The following is a 24,585-nucleotide window of genomic DNA, read 5'->3' as shown; positions in this document are numbered from 1 at the left end:
AAATTGCCCATAGCGTGTGTGAGAATGCAATAGAGATTATAGACTCTACTGGAGCAAAAAAAATGTATAATCCTGAGCTGGAACTAGGATTATGGGAAGAGACTTGCCTAGGAAGCAACATAGGAGAGGAGCAATACCTACTACCCAAAAAATGTTAGGGTTATGGAGAGGGTAGGAGGCTACTGTGACAAGTCTGGTGGGTGAGGGTGGTGTTCAGGGAGGGAGGGTTCTTCAAAACAGCAGGTGGGAGAGTAAAGTGAGGATGTCAAGCAGGAGTGGGTCTAAGAATTAATTGCCTTGAGCACCTGTACTTCTTGGCCCAGCTCTGGTATAATCCCTTTAAAGTGTTCCAGAATATACTGGTACTATATAAATAAAGGATTTTTCTTAAAAAAAAAAAACAATATATATATTTCAAAATAATTTGGCTAATAGCTGGTCCAAAGTATATTTGTAGGAAGCAATGCCATAAAACCACTGAACTTCAGCTACTGTATATGGTATATATAACAGCCCTTCATTTTTACATCTTCTATAACAATACAGCTGGATACAAAGGAATACAGTGCTCAGTAATGTAAGCATATTATACTAACATAAGTTATCACCTAATGCCAGAGAATATTTATACTGACAATACAGAATAAAGTGACTGGCAACCAAACCTTGTTTATCTTTTAAGGGCTCTTACACATGAGCGTTTTTACCTGCGCTCCCCTGCGTTCCGTTTTTCGGCGTTCAGCCGCAGGGGAGCGCAGGAATAGACGCATTTAATTATTTCAAATGGGGCTGTACTCACACAGGCGCATGTAGGCGCCGAACGCAGGAAAAATGCAGCATGTTGCGTCTCAACCTGCGTTCGGCGCCTACATGCGCCTGTGTGAGTACAGCCCCATTTGAAATAATTAAATGCGTCTATTCCTGTGCTCCCCTGCGGCTGAACGCCGAAAAACGGAACGCAGGGGAGCGCAGGTAAAAACGCTCATGTGTAAGAGCCCTAAAGGAGAAGGAAAGTCTGTTCGCACTTGGGGTGCCAAATGTTAGGCACCCCAAGTGATTGTATTGACTTACCTGAAACCTTTTGGCCAGTGCTCCTATTGGCAGAAAACTGCACCAGCCCGGGGGTTTTCTAGTAAGCACCACAGAAAGATCTTCTTCCTTCTTGGCACCCCCAAGTGCAAACCGACTTTCCTTCTCCTTTAAAGGGGTTGTTCACCTTCAAACTTTTTTCAGTTTAGTTGGTTTCTAGATAAATCATTAGAAATAAAGACTTTTTACAATTACTTTCTATTTGTGATTGTTTTGCTAATACTGAAGTGTAAAGTTTCATTTTTCACCTGCGGGTGCCGAAAATTCCTCTCCATTTGAAATAATTGAAATCACTGGTGCTATGACCAACATATCGTTAAGTCACCTGAAGTTTCCTCCAGAGGCAATTTTGGGTGACTTAGTGATATAGAGGTCATAGCACCAGCAACTTCAATTATTTCAAATGGAGATATTTTCGGGAAATTTGTTGCCCACAGTCGCTCATAAATAGGCTTGGGTGACAAATTTTCCCATCTGCCACTGCCCTCAACTATTGTAATTTGATACATTTAGTTGATACATTTGTTATCTTTGTCCCTGCTGAGCAAAATTCCTTGAGTTTCATTAAAGGCACCTGTTGGGTAAAAATATTATCTCCAACCAAAGGTGCAGGCTAATAGAGTCCGCTTTCTTGTTGGGGATAAAAGTACTTATTTTATTTTTTTTTTAAATGCCCCACGCCGGCACTACGCTACCCGCACCGGGATGGAGCTCCTGGCGCGAGCAGCCATGTTATGCTACTCGCATGCGCATAACACACATGTGATGTCACGCGCATGCACATAACGAGCAATTTGGGGCAAATTTTCATTATGCGCATGCAAGTGACCGGACATGGCTGCTCGCACAGAGCTCCCTCCCGGTGCAGGTAGCGTAGCGCTGGCGGGGGGCATGTTTTTTTGGGGGGGATAACATTTTTACCCTACAGGTGCAGCTGTTAGAATTGATACAATTAGTTGATACAATGTAGCCAATTTTAACAGCTCAGAATGCTCCTGGATCAATGAGCTGCCAGACAATAGACACAAACTTTAAACTTTTTGGAAACCGTAAAAAATAAAAGATGGAAAGCAATTTTAAAAAAAAAGTCTTTATTTCTGGTGAACAATCTGAAAACAACTGGACTGAAAAACGTGTTTGGAATGTGAAAACCCCTTTGACTAACACAGGTATAATGTATGAGCACCAGACTGTCTATATGCCTCCCCAGCTAGTTCCCATGTTTAAATTCCATACCTCTTAAATCTTAAGAGTGAGTATTGTAGGGAGACTGTTGCTTTCTGAAGATGCCCAATGTCATGTAATAATTTAATAATATTCAGCATCTCGCCCATATACTGTAACAATGAAGTTGTTAATTTGATAGCCCTGAATCTATGTCATATACTCCCTCAAATTACTGGAAATCTTGACAGTTTCCTCCTTCATAGTCTTATTGATATCTTAAGAGGATATCTAGAGTAATGAGACAAATCAACTGGACTTGCTGTATTTTTTTTTCCTTGAAGATGTTTTGCTACTCATCCGACATCTCAATTCTAAATTGCGAAAGCCAGTCGGATGACTAGCGAAGCATCTTCAAGGAAGAAGAAAATACAGCAAGTCCAATTGATTTGACTTATTGATATAGGTATACCATGACCTGGATGAATGAGAACCTTCACAGACATATTTGGGCAGATTTACTAAAGGGCGAAGTGACATTACAGAAAATTCGCCAGCGTGACGTCATTTCGTTACTTCGCCGATTTACTAACGAGCGCTTGCGTAACTTCGCTAGTGAAGGAGATAGACTCTAGACAACGCTAGCGCAACTTCGCTTTGCTTGCCGCAATAACGATATTGCTACTTTGCCAGCGTTCAGCACCCTGGACACAACTTTGGATTTTAGTGAATTAGCGTTGTCCTGGTGAATCTATGACTGGCAAATTTGTCGCTTAGTGAATCTGCCCCATTGCATCTTAAGAGGACACTTTCAGCGAAATATAGTTTGTCTTTGTTCCTTAAAGCACTGTTCCTAAAAGTACTGTTAAAGAGGTGGTTTACCTTATATAATTATATTATATTAGTATATTATAGAATGGACATTATATGACATAGATTAACAACTTCTTTGTTATTTGGGCTAGGTGCTGAATAGCATTACATTATTACATGACATTAGGCAGCTTCAGAAACCGCAGCCTCCCTATGATACTCACTCTTTAGATATAAGAGGTATAGAAATTAAACATGGGGACTAACAGAAACACACTCAATGAAACCAATGTCAGACAGCAGCATTCTGCTCTCTTCCTGTCTAAAGATCACATTGTGAAAAAGAAGACAATAATGCATAGTTATTATAGATAATAAAGACTGTAATTAAAGGGGACCTGTCACCCTAATAAAAAATTTCAAATTATTTTCTATTGTGTTTGGCACAATAAACTTAATTTACATTATACAAATTACAATATAGATATATATATATATATATATATATATATATATATATATATATATATATATATATAATATATAAAAATATTGTTTCCTTCACTCTTTTGGAATCAGCAATAGGAGCACATAGGTGTATGCTACTTTGTGCACCAGAGTGGGGGCTGATACCCATGCCCATGCACTGGCTGCACAAATACACAATTATAGGCAATGTGGAGGGAGAGAAATGAGATGAGTGCAATGACATCTAGGAAGTGCAGAATGGAAAGTTATCTACCCCGCCCCTGAGGCATAGAGGCAGGCAGGCAATACATAATTGACAGCTGGATTTTTTTTATAACAAATATGCATATGTTCATAAAAAAAGAATTTGGGTTTTATGTTTAATTTGAGATACATTTTTAATATACAGCTTTTTATGTCTAGATGACAGGTCTCCCTATTAAATAATTTTAGGTGATGACATGTACGGCAAAAGGGGAGGTTGTTATTTGGTGGGCCTGGGGGCTTTATATCAAGTGTACAACCAATTTTTCGTGGTGCCAGACCCAGCCTTGGCTGCTTGTGTGTTCATGTGGCTCTAAGTCCCCTGTCTGCACAGTGGCAGGAGTATAGAGTGATAACACTGACAGAATGGGGGGGGGGCAGGGAAATGTTTGGTTATTTTGTCTGCATTTTACCACTGATGGAGAAACCCCTTGCTGTGGCCTTTATGTATTCATAAAAAGGTCTACTGCAAATTTTGAATTCAGCTCTAAGGCTGTAATAAATTATGTAAGTCAAATAATACAGGAAATATATAAGAAGAACAAATATGAACCATAAATATTTAAAAGGGATATTTTGCAGAGACTGCATCTCATTTATGATTCTAATGTTCAATGGCAAGCAGCTGACAAGGCATGAGCCTCCTTAACAATGCAAGGGGTTTGTGCCACGACTGAATCGATAGTCTAGACACAGAGGGTGGATTAAAAGCTTTTAGCAGAATTAGAGTTATTTGGTATTATTGAGGCACCAGGTTTTGCTAAAAAAAAAATCCCAATGCGGTGACTATTGGTACTGGAATTCTAAAATCTTGCATTTTCACTATTGCTATTTTTATCAGAAGGAACGTTGAGTGCAGACTGCTAAAGCCAGCGCACTGTTTGTGTGTGTGTGTGATGGGAAAGTGTCTGGCAAATACATGACCTGGACTAGTTCTGGGAAACTTTCTCAGCTGCTCTGTGTAGGGAATGGAACAACTGCCATGTACCCTGAAACAAAGGAATGGCATTTAAGCTTAGTAAAGGAACCACTAAGGTCTGGTATTATCCCAGGTCGTCTTTCCTCTCTATATACTCTTCTGAGACTGATATAAATAATCAGTGTGTAACCAGCAATGACTTCATAGTTCTGTCTCCCGTATAAGTATTATCTTAAGGAAGCAACGTCACAACTGCTTATAACAGCTTGCCCAATTATTGTTGCATTGCTGCATCAGAGAGTTGTAATTCAGCTGTATGGTAGAGGAAAGTTACCTGCCACTTAACTACAAGTCCCAGCATCCCTTAACAGCCAAAGGTGGTTAAGAGGAGCTCAGATTTATAGTACAACTATTGCTGGATTGAATGAAGCAGACTTATGCTGTGTTCTTATTCTGGATCACACAGCAAGCTCCAAATATAGGAAGTTCCAAGCCATAGACTGCAAAAAATGAAAATGCTAGAATGTTTGCTTGGATTTACAGAACTACGTTTTAAAGAAACCTCTCTTAGATATAGTGGTGGTGCTGTTTCCTAGGTTTCAATGTATGTTTTAGATATTTTCCTTCTTTAAAGATTATCAAAAGTACTTCCAGTGCTATGTGGCCATCTAGTACAGAAGGACTGAATTTGATTTCAGGAAGTGTGCTACAAGCAAACCTGTCCTGCTCAGCCATGGCAATAACACAATTTCAGGAGATTAGATTCATTTGTAGTCTTACATTAAATAACAGCACAGCACTAAGGGAGCTTTCAACTTAGCAGCTGGTGAAACACGTGTTCTTCACCATAACACAGATAATGCAGGCCAAATATAACTTTGGTATCGTGTTATTTTAGGCTCATTTGTATTCATACCCGGGAGCTCTCTGAGTTTGACCCTGAGTTTTATGGACTGTAGCCAAATTCCCTGGTCAGGCATTATCCATGTTATCCACAGATTTACTGCTGCTGAAGCTTTTTAATGGTATTCTCACTGGGAAAGCACATAACTAAATAACAATGACTTCTCAATTAAGCTTTAACGGCTTTAATTAGTGATGGTTTCTATATTTGAACCCTAATGACTTTGTCTTTAGCCACATTACGTGCAATGTAATCCCTGCCCTCAGGTCCCTGTATTTTATCTCGTTACAGGAAGGACATAATATTACAGCTATGAAACCTGTTATCCAAAATACTCAGGACCTGGGGTTTTCCAGTCTACTAATAAAATCACTTAAACATGAAATAAATCCAATAGGATTATTTTGCCTTCAACAAGGATCAGTTACAAGGTATTGTTTATTGTTACGAAGAAAAGATATTTTTTTTTAATTTATAAATTTTGATTATAATGGCGTCTATGGGAGATAGCCTTCCAGAACTTTCTGGATAGGGGGTTTTGATCTTATATCTGTACCTTATACATATTGAACCATATCAATATCCCTGCTTATTGACTTCTCCGTCAACTCATTATTCCTTGTTAATCTGTTAGTTAACAGTGGGCAAGGGTGGGTCAAAGTGTATGTCCCCAGAAATGCAGCCTTTCCATGCCACCAAGCCAGATATAATAATGATTATCACCTATATCCCACTTTTTTTGTTTTGGGGCTTACTATAGGCCCATTTGACACCATAAAACATTGACAATAGTGAGAAGTTAAAATATTCTGAATATCTAAATGGAGAATTGATACTTATCTAGGAGAGGGAGGTTGGTAACCAAGTTTTGGAGAGCTTGTGCTACTGATCCACCCTTCTGATTATCAGTGGGTTATTCTAGTTATTAACCCCCTACTTGCCCTATAAACAACATTGTGGAAAGTAATGGGGAGTCCCTTTAGTTATCTGAATACAAATAGTTAGAGTGAGATTAGGAGAGAAGGAATATTTGTTCTCCAAGATACATCTAAAAGACCACCTCAACGGTTTATATGTACAGTACAAATGTATGACTTTATTTGTAAAGTGCTGTTAAGGAGCCGCAGCACCGTTCAATGCATAAAAGTACAATATATAAAGGTACACACAGGGAGGACAAGTCACACAATAAACAGTACACAGAGCTTTTATAAGGATACAGTAGTAAGTAGTAAGAGACACTTATTTGCTGCCCTAGGTATTCTTGGATCTATGGGGGATTAGCTGAGCTAAGGGGGCCCTAAACAAAAGTGGATTTTGAGCCAATAAAAACCCACAGAAAACCTAGTTGTTAAAGTCACCTTCCTCAGGGGAATAATTGGATGTTACTGGGCCCAACAGAAAATTTATTTTAGGGCCCCAAAAATATCCAGAGGTTGTCCTGTTTTACAAAATATATATTGAAATTGCTCATTAAGTAGGGCCTCATGGGACCCCTATACCTCCTGGCCCCCCTGCAGCCCATTGTCTGCTTCCTTTGTAGTTACCACCCTGCCTGGAGACTTTTCATAGTTTTCTGATGGAGTTTCCAGTATAGAGAAAAGCAGAACAGTATTACCAGGGCCGTATCTAACTAATTTGCTGCCCTATGCCACCTTTAGTTTGGAACCTCCTTTCAGTGCAGTGAGCCATGAACAGATGGGCCGAAATTATTTATTATCACAAACTCATCCCCTATTTTTAAATGCATCTGCAATACTATTGGGTTTATTTAATGTTTACATTATTTTTAGTAGATTATGAAGATCCAAATTACTGAAGGAAATCCCCAGGTCCCAAGCATTTCAGATAATAGATCCCATACCTGCCCCCCATAAATATCTATCTCATCAGGTTCTACCATTTGTGACCCTGTTGTAAATGAATATGTATAGCAATCTGAGCCAGTTCATGTCACACCTTAGGGGAATACCAACTTAATGCCCATTACTGGAAGTTAATATGTACAGAATAGCACAAAAACAGTTTCTTCCCTCTGTTCAAAACCATAAAAAAAGATTCCACAAACCTGCAAAATTCCCTGCTGCAAAGAGTTAAAAGAAAAAAAAACTACAAATCTCCTACTAAAGTACTGTATATTGTGATGTGAAGGATGGGTGCTGTTTTGATGACTGGGTCCTATTCCGTTAGCTTATCCCGGCTGAAGGCAGCTGAAGCTTCTGATAATAGTAGAAGTGGATGGACAAGTCAGTGCTATGGAGTGAGGGGTGTGTCTGCTTTCTGGCTACAGGATGATGAACTTAATGGGCTGTCTATTTTTAACCTCCTGTTCTTTCCTTCTGTTCATGTAATCAGGGCTGTGGGAGATTTTCTCCTGAATGGTCCCAAATATTCTTTCTTGCTGCTTTCCAAAACATTCAGCGTACTGGAAAGAGTCATACCAAGAGCTTATTTTATTTTCTTATTTAACTTCGCACTGGACACGTCATGTCAGACAAGAGGAATAGTCCTGGAGATCTCTCAACAACGACAGTCAGTTCTGTGGCTATACAAGCCGGGGATTCCAGGATAGTTGTAGCTATTCTTAAGGTGAGTAACCTGTCATTTCTGTGTTCAATTGGAAGAGGGCCAAACTTTCAAATAGGCACCACCAGCTTACAAATAGGCACAATGTTAATTGCAAAAATATTATTATAAAAAAAAGCACTATCCCAAAAAGTTAAAATTTTCATAATAATAGGCTGACCCTTCAAAGAAATACTTTGCAGTACCCTCCTTTTTCTAAATCTGCATCTGTGTATCTATCATTTCAATGTCCCTAATTTTGATAAATAAATGTGCAGTCCAGGACAAGACTGCAGGTTGCAGGGATATTTAATGTGTAGCGTGGCCTTTATACTGTGCGTGTAACACTATCTGCACTGTTGGTATTTTTAAAATCAGTGTGAGGACAGATCTAAAAAGCATTTACATGGAGCTTTATAGACACATGGCTTGGCTTTGACATGTTTACTGCAAAATAAATCTTCAGCTTGAAATCTACAGAAAACAATTCAATCTGTAAAACAAATTGTTGCATACATGCACAAAAGTAGTGTATTGGAGAAAAAGTGTTCTCTTTATGTAAAAGGACAAAGTCTGCTGATGTTCCTTAGTGGATATATAAAGGAAGACAGATCTGTTTAAGGAGATTTTTTTTTGCTGTTAACTAGTTATTTTGATTGTCCGTTCCCAGGGCAAGATTTAATACAGACATATATTATGCTCATGGGGATATCTTTAGAATCATGTCAGTAACTAAACACACAAAAACATTGCATTAATATTATATTGTTAGTAATACAGGTGTGTGATCCGTTATCCGGAAACCCATTATCCAGACAGTTTCAAAAGTTTCTCCCATAGACTCCATTATAATCAAATAATCCAAATATTTAAAAATGATTTCCTTTTTCTCTGTAATAATAAAACAGTAGCTTTTACTTGATCCAAACTATGATATAATTAATCCTCCCTGGAAGCAAAACCAGCCTATTGGGTTTATTTAATGTTTACATGATTTCCTAGTATATTTAAGATATGAAGATCAAAATTACAGGAAGATCAGTTATTCAGAAAACCCCAGGTCCAGAGCATTCTGGATAACAGCACTAAATAAGTTATTAATGGCTAGTTCTGATATCAGAGGTACCTGTTATTTATTATAGATAGATAGATAGATAGATAGATAGATGATAGATAGATTGATAGATAGATAGATAGATAGATAGATAGATAGATAGATGATAGATAGATAGATAGATAGATAGATAGATGATAGATAGATAGATAGATAGATTGATAGATAGATATAGATAGATATAGATAGATAGATAGGGCCCACCATTAGACTTTCATCTGGTATACCCTTTGACAGAAGCAACCCCCACCCCAGAAAAGGAAAAACCATAATTAAAATCAATTGGAAAATCTCTATGGTATGGTCATTTTAATGTATTTTCTATTTTTCACTGTCATTTTTGATTGGAAAATATAATGTCCTGGGCCCACTTTAAGGTGGCCCTGGATAGATGGTATACATATTTATCTTCAATAGGAAATAGCTGCCCTATGGCACGCTGTACCACCATTAAGCACATCTTTTAATTAATTTTAACTTCAGCGTTACCAAGGGAAGCCCACATCCATGCCACTAATTTGTGCCATAGGGCACAATTAGTTGAGTTTTATGAGTGTACTGATTATCTGTCGGCACAAAACATACAAGGCCTCATTCATTGTTAACACAGGTACTAGACCACTAAGGGGCACAAAAGGGCACAGGGGCACAAAATGGTGCAAAATACTTTCATCTGGATCTCTGAGTGCCACGGGTAGATGGTAGTAGTCTCTGCCACATCCCACCTTGCACAGCCTATTTATAAACTGTGTATAAGCAAATTGCAAAAATCAGGTATTCTTTGCACCTAGTTTTTGGAATTGGCTTCTTACCTATGTATGATAAACAAGGCCTTCCTTTTCTGAGACGTTGCATTTGTATGTAAGAAGGAGATATATATATATCTTCACAAGGGCATCACCCTGCTGATGTCGTGTTCCCTGGGTGCACAGTAAAAAATTCAAATACTTCAAAAAGACCAGCAACACCAGGATTTTTTGTGTATCAAATCAAAGTGTGTATTCAAAAGTGTATTCATTTATTGCATGAATAGCCGACGTGACGTTTCAGTCCACGCAGGGACCTTCCTCATGGCCATGAGGAAGGTCCCTGCGTGGACTGAAAGTCACGTCGGCTATTCATGCAATAAATGAATACACTTTTGAATACACTTTGATTTGATACACAAAAAATCCTGGTGTTGCTGGTCTTTTTGAAGTATATATGTATATATATATATATATATATATATATATATATATATATATATATATATATATAGATATATATATATATAGATAGATAGATATATATATAGATATATATATATATATATATATAGATATATATATATAGACAGTCCCTGCAAAAAGAATGTCAGTTTCTATTCCTCTGTGCTTTCTTTTTCTGTGCTCTCTTATTTATTTCCTTTTGTTCATTATATTACCTGTTTCATCATACTCTCTCCTGCTCCCCCTTTCTCCTTGCTCCCCATACCTTGTGCTCTCCCACCACTGCCCCAGGCCCCCAACCTTCTATATAAATCTGTCACTGGCCTGATTTATCTCCTTGAAGTTCTTTTTCCTATAAGATCACTTTTTCACCATTATCTTTTTCTCCTTCCAATTCCACTCATACTTGCTGGTGCTATATAAATAAATGATGATGATGATAGCATAAACACAACAAGTTTTGCTTCCTTTCACAATCTGAATATTAGACGTTGAATTGAATTGAATGATGGATATGAAACTTTATACTCTGACTGTCAACAGCTTTATTTATGCTCCTAGGAAATATTACATTAATATTATATTTTTAGGAATAGACTGTCCAATTTAGAATGAAATACAACTGAATGGCCAGAAATAGGAAGCTCTGTTAGGGTACAGGCTGCCATCCACATGGTAGAAATGTATATCTGGTACCTAAAAATGTATATTTTGGGACCTACATGAATTCACACTGGTCGGCTTTAATGGACATGTATAAAATATTTACTGAAGCGTTAACTATCTGGTTTCTATTTACACAAGCTGGCTTTGTGTAAATGGCAAAAACGACAGAATATTTGCTTGTCTTCAATAAGTGATAATTCTGCATCTTTGTTACATAGAGGCATCATTTAGTAAGCAAAGTGTGCCACTGAAGGCTGTTGAGAATCATGAGCTATGCACAAGGGCTGACACCTGAGAAGCAAATGCCCTCTATGCTCTACCCTATGCCAATCCTGATGCCAAACATTGAATTCAATTGGTCTGTGTTAATGACTTATAGCATATAAAAGCCCACACACTTTGAGCCAGTGAGAACTTCTGTTTGTCGTTATTACGGTGAAGGTATGAGCAAGTTGGGTGCAGGGAAACTCTTTACAATGAAGAGTGATAAATGTAAGGTGGCTATAATTGGGCCAGTCCTGTACAGCATCCAACTGACTGGTCCATGGGCATGGGCCAGGTATGTTCTTGTGGATAACTTCATATAGTTAAAGAATAACCTCTTAAAAAGAATCATTTGACAACACAGTTGCTGGATAGGTTCTATCTATAAACACTATTAATCCGTAGTACAGTAGAAAACATGGTCAGGAATTCAGAGAAACTCATTAAAGATGACTTCTCTCAACACCATGGGGCAGATTTGCTAAATTTTGAACGGTAAATTCGAATTTTCAAATTTGTTTGGGGTCAAAACTCACAATTTTAAATTTAAAACCTCCAGCTTGAATTCTAATTTGAATGTGAGATTTATCACACATCGACCCTAAAAACAGCTCTAATTCAATAATTCACCACCTAAAACCTGCTGAGTTCATGCAGAAATCAATGGCAGAGGTCTGTTGAAACATTTGAAGATATTAATAGCCTTCCTGGCATTCAATGTGCAAGGGTCGTTCATATTTGATCGCATGTATTGCTACTTTTTATTATTCATCTTTCTATTCATGATCTTTCTATTCATAATCCAACCTGTCGTTCAAATCAACGACTGGCTGCTAGCTTTTATTTGGGCCCCTAGCAACCAGATTGATGCTGAAATTCCAAACAGCTGCTGAATAAAAAAACGAAATAACTCATAAAATAATAAAACATAAAAACCAATTGCAACTGTCTTAGAATATCACTCTCTATATCTTGCTAAAAGTTAATTTAGTACATTCTAGGACTGCATGCAGTTAGCTGCATGGTACAGCAGAAGACAATGTTTAGATTTGACCTAGTGCTGTCACTGTTCTGCTAATCCTTTCAAGAAGACCCCTTCTGTGTTGTTTATGTAGACTTGTCATCCCATCTTTTCTCTGGGAGTTTAATGTTACATCTTAACAGCAAACAGTGTAGTAATAATGTCTTAATCACCACAATGAATGATGAGAGGTCCTTTCTTCTATAGCAGAGTTCAAGTTCAAGAGAAAGGATAGAAATTCTTCTTGTAATGTCTGGTGCAGACTAACATGCCATATAACATTTAGGTGCAAATCCAGCTATGTGGCTTTTGCCTACTTGACTTGTATATAAAACTGATTTTTTTTTTTAACCAAAGAGGAAAAAAAACCTTGCTGCTTCTTGACATTAAAAATATTAATTGTAAAAATTACACACATGCTCCCAATTATCTGAAACCTCACAGTTTACCACTATATAAAGATTTTGGGGAACCTATAGAGAATAGAACTGATATGACCTCATATTAAAATAAACATGGCACCAAGATATATAGAACTATTGATTAAAGTAACTAAGGATTATGGGTAATCTGTAAAAACACTCCATGGTCAGCTGCTGCTATCACAGGCATAACTTGGAGCTGCTGGCTAAACAGATAAATAAGACGGTCACCCTAACTCATTAATATAAATTGAGTTTTACAAGTCTGATCTAGATCTAGTTCATAGGTGACATAATGAATTATATCTGCAGGTGTATAATGATCTCCTGGACAGGGCTGACATAATACTGAGCCATTATATTAACATCTTTGTACGTAAGTTGGAAGCAGGTCACATTTGCACTTTACGATGCACCTTTATGATGCTTTATAAATAATTATTACCTGTAGACAAAGGAACTTAAATTGGCAAAAATAAAAAAGTTAACATGATCCTATCTGAATAGACATTATGAATTTAAAAGTAATTTAAGTTTGGGGGTACATCTAACACTGATCCCATCAGATTATTGTATCCAAAGGAAAATTACTACTGTATGTTGATAACAGTCAACAATAGTATTTGGAATGCTTGCGGTTTTCTCAAAGTACATGCGCTAGTCTAACTGTACCATAGTACACTATAGAGGTCATTTACTTTGACCCTGGACAAAAGTGCAGAGTTTAAAAGTGTGCCCCTTAGTCCTCATGTAACAACTTCTGCATCTGGGGTGCGGTTGCATTCTGCACCTAGCAAACGATTGGTACTCTCCCCACCCTCCTCTCATGAACACATTGCTACTGAACACAGTCAGCTCAGTATTCATGTTCTCCGTGCTCCAATGTAGAATGCAGAAAGCAGCACCAATTTTCTTGCAATTTGGAACCTACTTTGCATTTAGTATATGGCCAAAAGCATGTGGATTCCTGCCTGTCCCACATTTCATTACAATTATTTCATAAGCAGGCACAGAATTGAGACTATATTTGGAAGATGTAGTAGAACATGTGTCAGCAATGATTGCTGTAGCTGAAATAACTAATTCCAAAAATCCACATACATTTAAATATTACAGGAAACATCATTTTCATGTTGTGCTTTTCTCTTCTTCAAAGTGTGGAGCACTAGTGGAGCTACAACTTGCTGAAGCTGTTCCAAACTTACTTGAGGTTGGATCAAATCAGGATGAAACCAAAAAACTTCTGCACGATCATGAAATGCTCCTTGGGAAACTCAAGGTAAGCAACTGGCAAATTGTCTGAAGCTATGAGAAACTAATAACTAGTAAACTGGCTTATTGGCCAGTAGTGATTTCAATGATTTGATTCCTCATGACTGTAAAGATATAGGTTTCTGCTGCAGAAATGTTGTAATGGTAAAAATTTGAAATTCCTGTCTGGAGTGAAGTTTCTAAGCCCTGGATACAATAACATTTTGTCATGTTTCTAGGTCCTACATATAAAGCATTTCATATTTACAGTATACATTATACTACAGTATACTATTATGCCTTGTTTGCCCAATATGTTCTTAATATTTACTATCCATAAGATCATATCTACTGCTGCCACTATGTTCTCCTCAATATTATGACAAGTAGTTACTATCCATTGGATTATGTTTATATCCCAAACTATTTTCTCTTCAATATTATGGCAAGTTGTTTCTATCCACTGGATTATGCCTGCTGCTCCCACTATGTTCTCCCCAATATTATAGCAAGTAGTTACTATTCACTGGATGATGCCTATCTATTCCACCATATTCTCCTCAATATTATGGCAAGTATTTACTATACACTGGATTATACCTGCTGCTCCCAGTATGTTTCCTTCAATTTTATGGAAAGTCATTACTATCCACTGGATTATGTCTACTCCTTCCACTATGTTCTCCTAAATATTATAGCAAGTAATTACTATCCACTGGATTATGTCTGTTCCCTCCCCCTACTATGTTCTCCTCAATTTTATGAATTTTGCCACTCCTCCCATTATGTTCTCCTTCATTGGACTATGCCTACTCATCCCACTATGGTCTCCTTCATGTTATGGCATTTAGTTACTATGCATTGGGTTAGGCCTAGGTCATCCATTACACTACTCTATACTATGCTATGGAGAAATTCCATAAATGTGTGCTATTGTAAAACTAAATGTGAAGGTGTAGTGACTGAAGAGCTATAGGTATTTAAGTAAATGGTTTGCACCTTGGTAGTTCTGCTGTATGGATCACTGAAGCAAGAAACAAAACAATCCAGTTAGATGTTATGGAATAGAGTCATCCAATTAAGTATAAATAGTTGCCCAATCTCATGCACATAAAATGCACAAGTGTTGTGGTATAGAAGATTATACTGTGTTTCTGGAAGCAACATTTTCATTCTGAACTGCAGCTCTGTCAAACATTTGCCTCAAAATAACCCAGTTATTTTTACCTTGAACTTGGATTCCTTTAGCTTCACTGGCATTATCGAGATTAATGGCAAGTCACCAAGTCCTGAATTTATAGCTACATGCTTTTTTGAAAATGTCTTAGAGATGTCTAAGTGACAGGCTGATTTCTTTAATCAGAAAGGTAAAGGAATATACAAATGTTACACTGACTGTAAGCTGTTCTATACAACTTTCCAGCTCTATTCCAAGGCTGTAACTAGGGCTCTCAACAACATGAACGTGTTTTTTCTTATTATAAAAAAGGGCATCTAGGAAAACAAATGTGCCTTTTAATCCTTCAGTACTCCAACGTATATAAAACTATGCTTGCCCTTTATAAACCCATTGATACATTAAGACCTAATGGGCTTCTAATTTGAGCTCTAGCTCTATAATTGCAAAACTGCTAAAAATTTCACAAAACAATGAAAAAATTGAATTCAATAGGCAACAACATTTTTTTCTTATGCACAACAATTTTTTTATGCACGCAACTTTTTTTTTTCTCACTCCAAATGCATTAAAGTCAATGAATGTTTTTTCTTGTGGTGACTTTTTTGTCTCATCGCCTTTTTAGTCTTGTCGACTTTTTTGCTGCAAATTTTTGCAGCGAAACAAATTTGCAGATGTCGAAATGCAGAAATTCACTGCAAATCCATGCCTGGTAAAAAAAAATTCCCTCATCTAAAGTGCTAGTGCTTATTCACTTTTAAACAATTCCCAAATTGTCAATTATTCTAGTAACTTTTATATGTAAGGTGACAAGCTCAATTCATGAAAAAAAAATTAAAATGCAAGTGCAAATAAGTAATAAATGTGAACAATTTCCTGTAAAGTTGATGGTTTATAGTATCACCTTGATCAAAATTTAAGATTGGAAAAGGAAGTTTAAAAGATGGTGGTGATATCCCCAAAGAGAAACTACTATCTCACTTTTACTATCTAAACCCTGTGAATGCCACAAAGGTAGAGAAGGCAGGAACTAAGGGGCTGTGGTCTTAAGTTTTATCTTGACAGATATTGATTTTGAAGAGGCTTTCTAACCTGAAAGGACAATGTAAGTGTAGGTTGGACCTCCAAGGTCCAACAACCATTGATTTAAAGGAATCAGCAAACAAGAAAATGTGCTACTCTTCAAATTACTACATTTATTATAGCATACTGTTGGTTCTCTGCAAGCTGCTGTCATAGTGTTCTAATTGGCCAATTAAAATACATTTGCTCAATGGGATAGAAAAAGGGCAGAAGTGCACTTGACAAACTGATTTACTCACAAGGATTACAAAATGTTCTGATTTAGTTGAATATTGAATCCTGTATTATAAAATTAGCCAAATATTTAACCAAACCTCAACCTTAACTTGAAAAATCAGAACTGAGAATTGGAATTTTCCTTAAATCTCCTTAAAAATGATTTAGTGAACTCATAGAGCAAATCCTGGGATCATAGTAGATCTACTGATATTGGAGAAAACTATAGCTTATCAGATGCCGTAGTAGCAGAGGCAATACAGCTGAAGCATAGGAAAAAGTTCAATGATACATTTTACTCACTGTTGTAATATTGTGACAATTTTTATTTTGCCCAATAATAATATTCATCCTCTTATTTTAGTTCAATACATTTCAGTTACCTGGGAAGTAACAGTAATTTCCTGGTTTGTTTCCTATGTATCTCAGTCCTTCTTCAGCATTTCTGTTCCAAGCTCCTCCTCTTCCTCCTTCAGTTTAGGCCTCTCTGTTGGTGGAGGGTTCATTTTGGAGCCACCCCTTTTTTTCCACCACTGATTTGTTTATGCAGACAACACCCAGGTCTACATCTACACACTTGACCTCTTAACCTTAGTTTATTCTCAGATTACAAACTGTTTCATACTAATTCCATCCAAAAAGTGATGCCTGAAACCGAACATGTCAAAGACTGAACTCATTATCTTATCTCCTATATCATTCCCCTAACAGCTTTTGCTCTGTCTGTCAACTGCACTAAAATTCACCCAGTTCCTTTTTCCTTAGTATCTTTCTCCAAGGATACACAGATCACAAGTCCCTTTTTGATGACATCAGTAATATATGACTGTTTCTTTGCAACTATAGGCAAACTATCTATTCTTTCATTTGCCTCTCTATTCTCTTCCATTCTTATTGTTGCAACCTAACTCTTGTCTTTTCAAAATCTTCTGGAAACATTTTACATATTGATTGTGCTATAAAAATCAGCCAATGACGTGAGGTTTATTTATCAAAACCTATTTTCTGAAAACGGCTCCAACCAAATCCACTGGACTTTTCCCCCTATTTACTGCTACTTTTTTGGATTTGACACCTGAAAACTCTGACTTTTTATGTTTGACTCCCGAGATCATGACATCCTTGGATTTTTGAACAAAACCCAGCACAGATCAGGATATCTTCAAAATGTCAATGGGACATCTGCCATTGACTTCTACATGAACTCGGAAGGTCTGAGTTGGAAAATTTTTTATTCTGACTTTTGACACCATCGGGGTTTAATAAATCTAAAAAAAAAAAAAATAACCCCCCTTTAAGTATACACCCACTTATTGTACAACACTGCAGAATATATAGGCATTTTATAAATTAATGTTATTAATATTATTATTATTATTATTATTATTATTATTATTATTATTAATGATAATAATTATTATAATATAATATTAATAATATAATATTATAATATTATAATAATATGCTTTTCATTTTATAATTTAGGTAGATTATTCATAACTAATTGCTTGTAATGGAACTGGTGAAATTTAGCATCTGGGTTACTAAATTAGCTCCCAAGTCTCTGTATTTGCAACCTTTTCTAACTGGTATCGACTTTAAAGGGGATCTAAACTGCTCCACTGCACACCCTAGCTTGGGCAAAAACATAATTACAGAATAACAATTTACCAATAAGCAAGTTGTAGACCAAAAACATAATTACAGATGTAAGGGAAATCACCAATAAGCATGCTAATTACCAGCACTGCCATGAAACAAGTTGAGAAACCCGCAGGTTACCATGGCAGCAAAAAACAATCCTGGTAACTTAAAGAGCCAAAATTTCAATATAAAAATCATAATTTCCACTTTTCCAGTGCAGAGAGCACAATTGCAGAATTACAGAAATGCAGTCTGCCATAGACTCCATTTTCTCCAAATAATCCAAATTTTTAAAAATGATTTGCTATTTCTCTTTAATAATAAAACAGTACCTTGTCTATGATCCAAACAAATATATACTTGTTCCTTACTGGATGCAGAACCACTCTCTTTGAGTTTATTTAATGTTTACAAGAGTTTCTAGTAGAAGATCCAAATTACGGAAAGATCCATTATCCAGAAAGCACAAGGTTCAGAGCATTCTGGATACCTGTACTTGCAAAATGACTGTTGTTTTAATAGAACCTGTGTATTCCCTATAAGTCAGCTCAAGCATCAATGTGTGAAGTTTATGATATAAGTAAGAGCAAGGCTCCAAAAAGCTTATTTCCATGAAATGAGGATATTATTGTCCCAAGCCAGGGTTACAGGATCACAAGACCACATGCTTTATATTATAAATATCCATAACCCTACAGTTCAAACAGGGGATACATAGTTCTGTGGACCTCTGGTTGCCCCTTCCTTCATGTGTGTTCTTCATGTACATAAGAGTTTACACACTTATGCTTTATATCAACAGAACTGTCAGCCTCTTTGCTTTGGTTTTCTAGAACAGTGGCTGTCAGACTTTTTTAGTATAAGTACCCACATTGGTTCAGGACCTCCCTTACTTCATAACCAGGTTACAGATTTAGAAAAGTATCAGTGCATCATTCATTCATGCACAGTTCCAGCAATATCAAGGGCTGCAAAAAGGTTTCCCACTGTAATTGGCCTTAAAGTTGGGCTTTCAGGTTTATCTATAAACTAAAATACGCATTGCCCCAACTGTTACCTTAATGACATTAAGGCTGAGCCCCCTTGTCACTGTTCCAAGCCCCAGGTAGAATGAACACCCTCATTCCTGGCTTTTGAATTGATTTCATTTCACCTTAATTTGCCTCTATCCTTTATTTCACCAGTACTAGATCCAGGCTAATAATTCCCTGTTGCAAAATGGGACATAGCAACTGTGCCTAGAAATGTCTTTTTGGATAATTACGCAATACACAGGTTGTTAGTAATATGCTAAGCATGCATTTGTAGGAGGTCGGCATCTGTCACAAAGTACATAATTATTGTAATTCTATAGTTAGCTCTGAGCTAGACTGGATGATTAACTCCTGTAGTGCTCTTGCTGTAAGCAGGAATGGGCTACAATTCTCTGGAGCAGGCGTAGGTGTGACCCCCGGCCCTATAATAGACTAGTAGTAATTTATCTAAGACCTAACTGTTTTTCCGTAATAAAAATACTGATTTAAAGACAAGTGACCCAAAAATATCTGGCCATTTCAGGGCAAGCACTGAGCAGGTGTCAGATCTTTTGAATATAATTATCTAGAGCATATTTTCAACAAAACAGAGCATTTATTCAACAAAACAGTTGGCAAGGATTTTTGTTCAAGTCCATACAGTTCTTAATCAATAAGGACAGCTCAGGTAAATTTGAAAGTGGATTGTGTTCCCCTATGCCTTTTAAAATGATGGATCTATATGTTAAAGGGGTGGTTATAAATTAACTAATTCTAAGAAACTTCATTATTTTATTTTTATTACAATTTTTGATTTTTTTCTTGTGACTTCCAGCTTTCAAATGGGTGTTACTGACATCTAAAAACAAATGCTCTGTAATGCTATACAGGGGGTTATTTACTAAACTACAAATGCAAAAATCACGAAAAAAATCACAATTATAAAATCTGACTTTTAAAAAAAAAATCACAAATTTTTCGGAATTTATTAAATCCCAGAGGATGGAAAAGTCCGAATATGATCTCAGACCTGTGGAGGTTGCATATAAGTCAATGGGAGAATTCCCAATGATTTTTGATGTGTGCTGGGTTTCGTGCAATACCACAAAGTTTACTGAGTTTTCATGAAAATCTTTTTTTTTTTTTTTCCCACAAAGCAAATTTTTGGGAAAATGTAATAATAAATATGCAAAAAAAAAAATAGAGGTAAATTCAGACAATGATAAATAACCCCCTTATTGTTATTGCTACTTTTATCACTCACCTTTCTATTCAGGCCCTCTCATATTCATATTCCAGTGACATATTCAAATCAATGCATGGTTCCTATGGTAATTTGGACCCTATCAACCAGGTTGCTGACATTGCATAGTTCAGCAACAGTGTTAATTCCCAGTTAACAGGGACTTTTACAACCATGTCCCTTTTTTGCTGAAAGGAAAGCAAGTCCATAAAAAATGGAATTAATTAAAAAAAAAAAGGTAAAACATTTGGAAAACAATAGAATGAAGGGAATATACTAACAGTGATTAACAGAAAACATATGTGACATATAAAGTTTTTTTCCTGTGTGGGGACAATATTAGTGTTTATTAAGGGGCAGATTTATTAAGAGTCGATTTTTGGTCAAAACTCACAAATTCGATTTGGAAAGAATCAAAATTTGAATTTGAGATTTATCATACAGAAATAACTCAAATTCGACTATTCGCCACCTAAAACCTGCCAAGTTCATATAGAAGTCAATAGCCAAGGCCCAGTGACTCATTTTAAGATGTTAATAGCCTTCCTGACATTTTTTTCAGAGAAAAAACTCAATTCGAGTTTATTAAAGATATTATATACAGCTGAAGTTGCAATTTAAATCCATATAGGAAAAAAAAAAAATTACCTTGAAAGTCTGGAGGAAAATATCAATATTATACAGCTCCAATACCACCTTGACCAATAAAATACTTTTGCTTGTGCTAAAAGCTAAATTACAAAAACAAAGGAAGTAAGCCAACATAGGTTTCATTTTAAATTAAAGATGCAGCAACATAACCATTTTTTAAGTTGGTCCGCAGTGAGGTCATTACAGCCATGTGTTTGGAAAGGTCATAAATAAATTGGGACTTTGGGGCACATGGACTCCACAGATGTCAAGATAATGAGAAATAAAATCCATGAGAATTGGTTGTATTCTTTGTATCCCAAATGTCATATTTCACATCAAGCTTTGTAGTTGTAGTTGTTAATAAAAGCAAAACATCAATCATTGTTCTTTCTATTACAGTAAAATCTGTGGACAGTTCAAAAGCCCAGTCAAAGCTTCCTAATACAAAAAAAAATCAGGTATTTATCATTTGATTTACATAAGGTGAAAGGCACTCGGTATAGAATATAGTTATTGTTTAGTGCCCAACGTTCAAACCAAGTTGCCTTGATCTGTCTTGGGTTTTATTGTCACCTATATTATATGATAATGAAAATGAAAAATATCTGTATCCTTTCAAACTCATTTAATATGATATGTTAGGTTTGATCAAGGGACAGTGAAGGAATCACATCATTTTATTTTGCCCTTCTTTTATGCGGAGTTTCTGTCTTCTGAGACTTATCTTTACTTTGATGTTAGAAGATGAAATACCTGATTTTTTTTTTAATGATTTCAGTTTTCTTCGGTTTTAAACAAAAATCTTAACATAGACATAGATCTAAATAGTACAGAGCTGGCTTGCTTTGTAATATTACTTCCAGTGTCTTTGTTGCAAAACAAAAGAAAAATGTTCTGTTGGATTACTTACCATTTAGAGATGCAGGACCTGAGAATAAAAGAAATCATCATCATTTTATAATATGAATTGGAATTTGAAGAGATGTCTGCTATGGGTGTTTAGGACATGCACCATGCTACATACATGTATACAAATATTGCTTATGTTTAAAAGTAACACCAATCTGCTCAACCCCCTAAAAACATCTGTCTCTGAAGACAAGAGATCTGTGTCTTTTTGGAGTAAAACAAGGGAAATCCCATACATTATAGGGGTCTTGTTTAAAAGTTGTCCCTTTCGAAAGTCCATAAGATACTATTATTCATGGTAGTTTTTAATATGTACTATGAGCAGAGTTCAGACTGCTGGACAGGTTAGGGACAGATACATGGTCTGAATTAAGATTAAAAAAGATGTAATCAAGGCAATCGCTTGGAGGAGGATGATATTTATGTTTAATAGGGATGCACTAAATCCACTATTTTGGATTCGGCCGAACCCCCGAATCCTTTGAGAAAGATTCGGCCAAATACCGAACCGAATCCGAACCCTAATTTGCATATGCAAAATAGGGTTGGCAAGGGGAAAACATTTTGACTTCCTTGTTTTGTGACGAAAAGTCACACGATTTCCCTCCCCACCCATAATTTGCATATGCATATTAGGATTCGGTTCCGCCGCGCAGAAGGATTCGCCCGAATCCGAATCCTGCTGAAAAAGGCCGAATCCTGGCCGAATCCTGAACCGAATCGTGGATTTGGTGCATCCTTAATGTTTAATGAGGATACCAGTAGAAAACTTTGTATTGAACAACTTATAATTTTGTATGAATATATACCGGTTGATTTCTTTTGAGGAGACTAAGTGGCAAACTTACTAAAGGGCGACATGGCAGTTGATAGTAAAATTTGCCAGAAAGACATTAAAGTGCGAATTTTCCAGTACCAGAAAATTCGGCCTTTAGTAAATTTGACCCCTTGTGCCAGGCACTATCTCTCCCAGCAGCACCACACTTCCCTCCACTCTAGGAGGTATCTGGAGAGCCCTCAGGTGTGGTAACTGGGCCTTTTATCTTTCCTAGGTAGCTCCTCTCTCAGCTGCCACTTAATTACTTCGCCGAGAGGGAATATTAACACTACCTGTGCTGGGTATCCCTCTGCAACACTCTTTTCCGGGCACTTTCCTGCAAGACAGTGGCGTTTCCCAAACACCCTGTCACACAGCCCAATTCAAATTGACCTAAGCGTAAGAGGACTAATGAAGTTTCGCTAGGCAGAAGCGATTGCTAGTGTAGCGCTATAGTAAACTGCTTTATGTGAGGGCAGTTTTAGCTACTTTCCTTTGTGGGCTGAGACCACAGATGAGCTCTCTTTCTCAGGGGTAAGCCCTCGCAGCGGGGTGGAGGCAGGGTGTAGTGTAACTGTAACTGTGTGCAATGCACAAGAGATTGGGCGCCAGTAGTTTTATTTGCTTAAACAATAAACAGAGTTTATTAACCAAAACCAGAGTTCACCATGGAGCATGGAACATATAGTAAAACAGAGATCAATCAAGGTAACACAATATACTCACTGTATGAATATAGAACAACTCTCTGAAGAGTGAGGAGTACATGTAGAGAACAATGCAGCTTGTTGGAAGGTATTTCCACAATCTTCAGGATTACCTTAAGTGGAACTCAGAAACTCTTACTTCCCTGAGCTTAACACTTAGGCCCTACTATGGGGTCAGTAATACCCGGGATCTTAATCCCTCTAATCTCCTCGGCGGAGCTTTGAGCTGCTCAACTACATACCCTATCTATCACTCCTAGAGTGATCTATTAAAGGGTATAACTATCACTTCACTATACTCAGGCTGAGTTCCACCACCCCTAACCTCTGTGGCCTAACAGAGGAAAGGTTCAGCAGCAATGGCCTCTACCTCATGGCTTTTAAAGCCCTTTTATATTATACCACAGTGCCATCTAGCATCCACTGTGAGAACTGCAGGGATGACATAAGCACAAGGTCCCCATAAGGACCCACTGAGGTGTCCATATTACTAGGGGTGTGCCTGTCTGTAATGTGTAAGGGTGTCTAAGATTTTCACATCCCTACATTAGCATAATTTCGCTTTAAATGCTCGCACTGCAGAAGTAATGCTAGCGAAAAGTCCCCAGCGAATCTCCCCCACTTGCAGTTCCCAGCACCCCACCAACAGAGAAACCTTTGTAGATCTCCGGTCTAACCAATCATGGTCTCTATATATTGACATCTTGGCTTTGACTTGCTGCCAAAGCAATATGTGTAGCTGCGCACAGTGGATATGATGTCTGAAATCACAATGAAATGCTACCTTCAATGTTTAGCAAATCATTACTATATATTGGGCTATAACTCAGGCAAGCACATTACAGGCTGCACATTGAGGCAGTTTGGTAATAGGGCATATAAATTACATATATTAAAATGTTATCACTGTGCTTGCAAATTGCTTAAGGCTGCTATTTTAATTAAATTGATTAGTTCACTTATCATCGCACTTCATGGGTGAGAAGTTCAGAGTCTCCCACTTGAACT

The 24,585-nt window shown here is 37.0% G+C and overlaps 1 protein-coding gene across 2 annotated transcripts in view; it reads left to right on the top strand.

Annotated features, from left to right (window-relative positions):
- The first annotated feature begins 7,772 nt into the window (after positions 1 to 7,772).
- Positions 7,773 to 24,585, top strand: part of ccdc141.S (coiled-coil domain containing 141 S homeolog) — a 77,507-nt gene continuing 60,694 nt past the window's right edge. For both annotated transcript variants that reach the window (XM_041578524.1, XM_018238897.2), the window contains exons 1-2: positions 7,773 to 8,210; positions 14,041 to 14,163. In XM_041578524.1, the coding sequence (XP_041434458.1) occupies positions 8,109 to 8,210; positions 14,041 to 14,163 (225 nt within the window). In that variant the 5' untranslated portion in view covers positions 7,773 to 8,108. The remainder of the gene's footprint in view (positions 8,211 to 14,040; positions 14,164 to 24,585) is intronic.

The sequence above is a fragment of the Xenopus laevis genome, chromosome 9_10S (assembly GCF_017654675.1).
Source record: "Xenopus laevis strain J_2021 chromosome 9_10S, Xenopus_laevis_v10.1, whole genome shotgun sequence".
Lineage (NCBI taxonomy): Eukaryota > Metazoa > Chordata > Amphibia > Anura > Pipidae > Xenopus > Xenopus laevis.
This window is presented reverse-complemented; position numbering and strand designations above follow the sequence as displayed.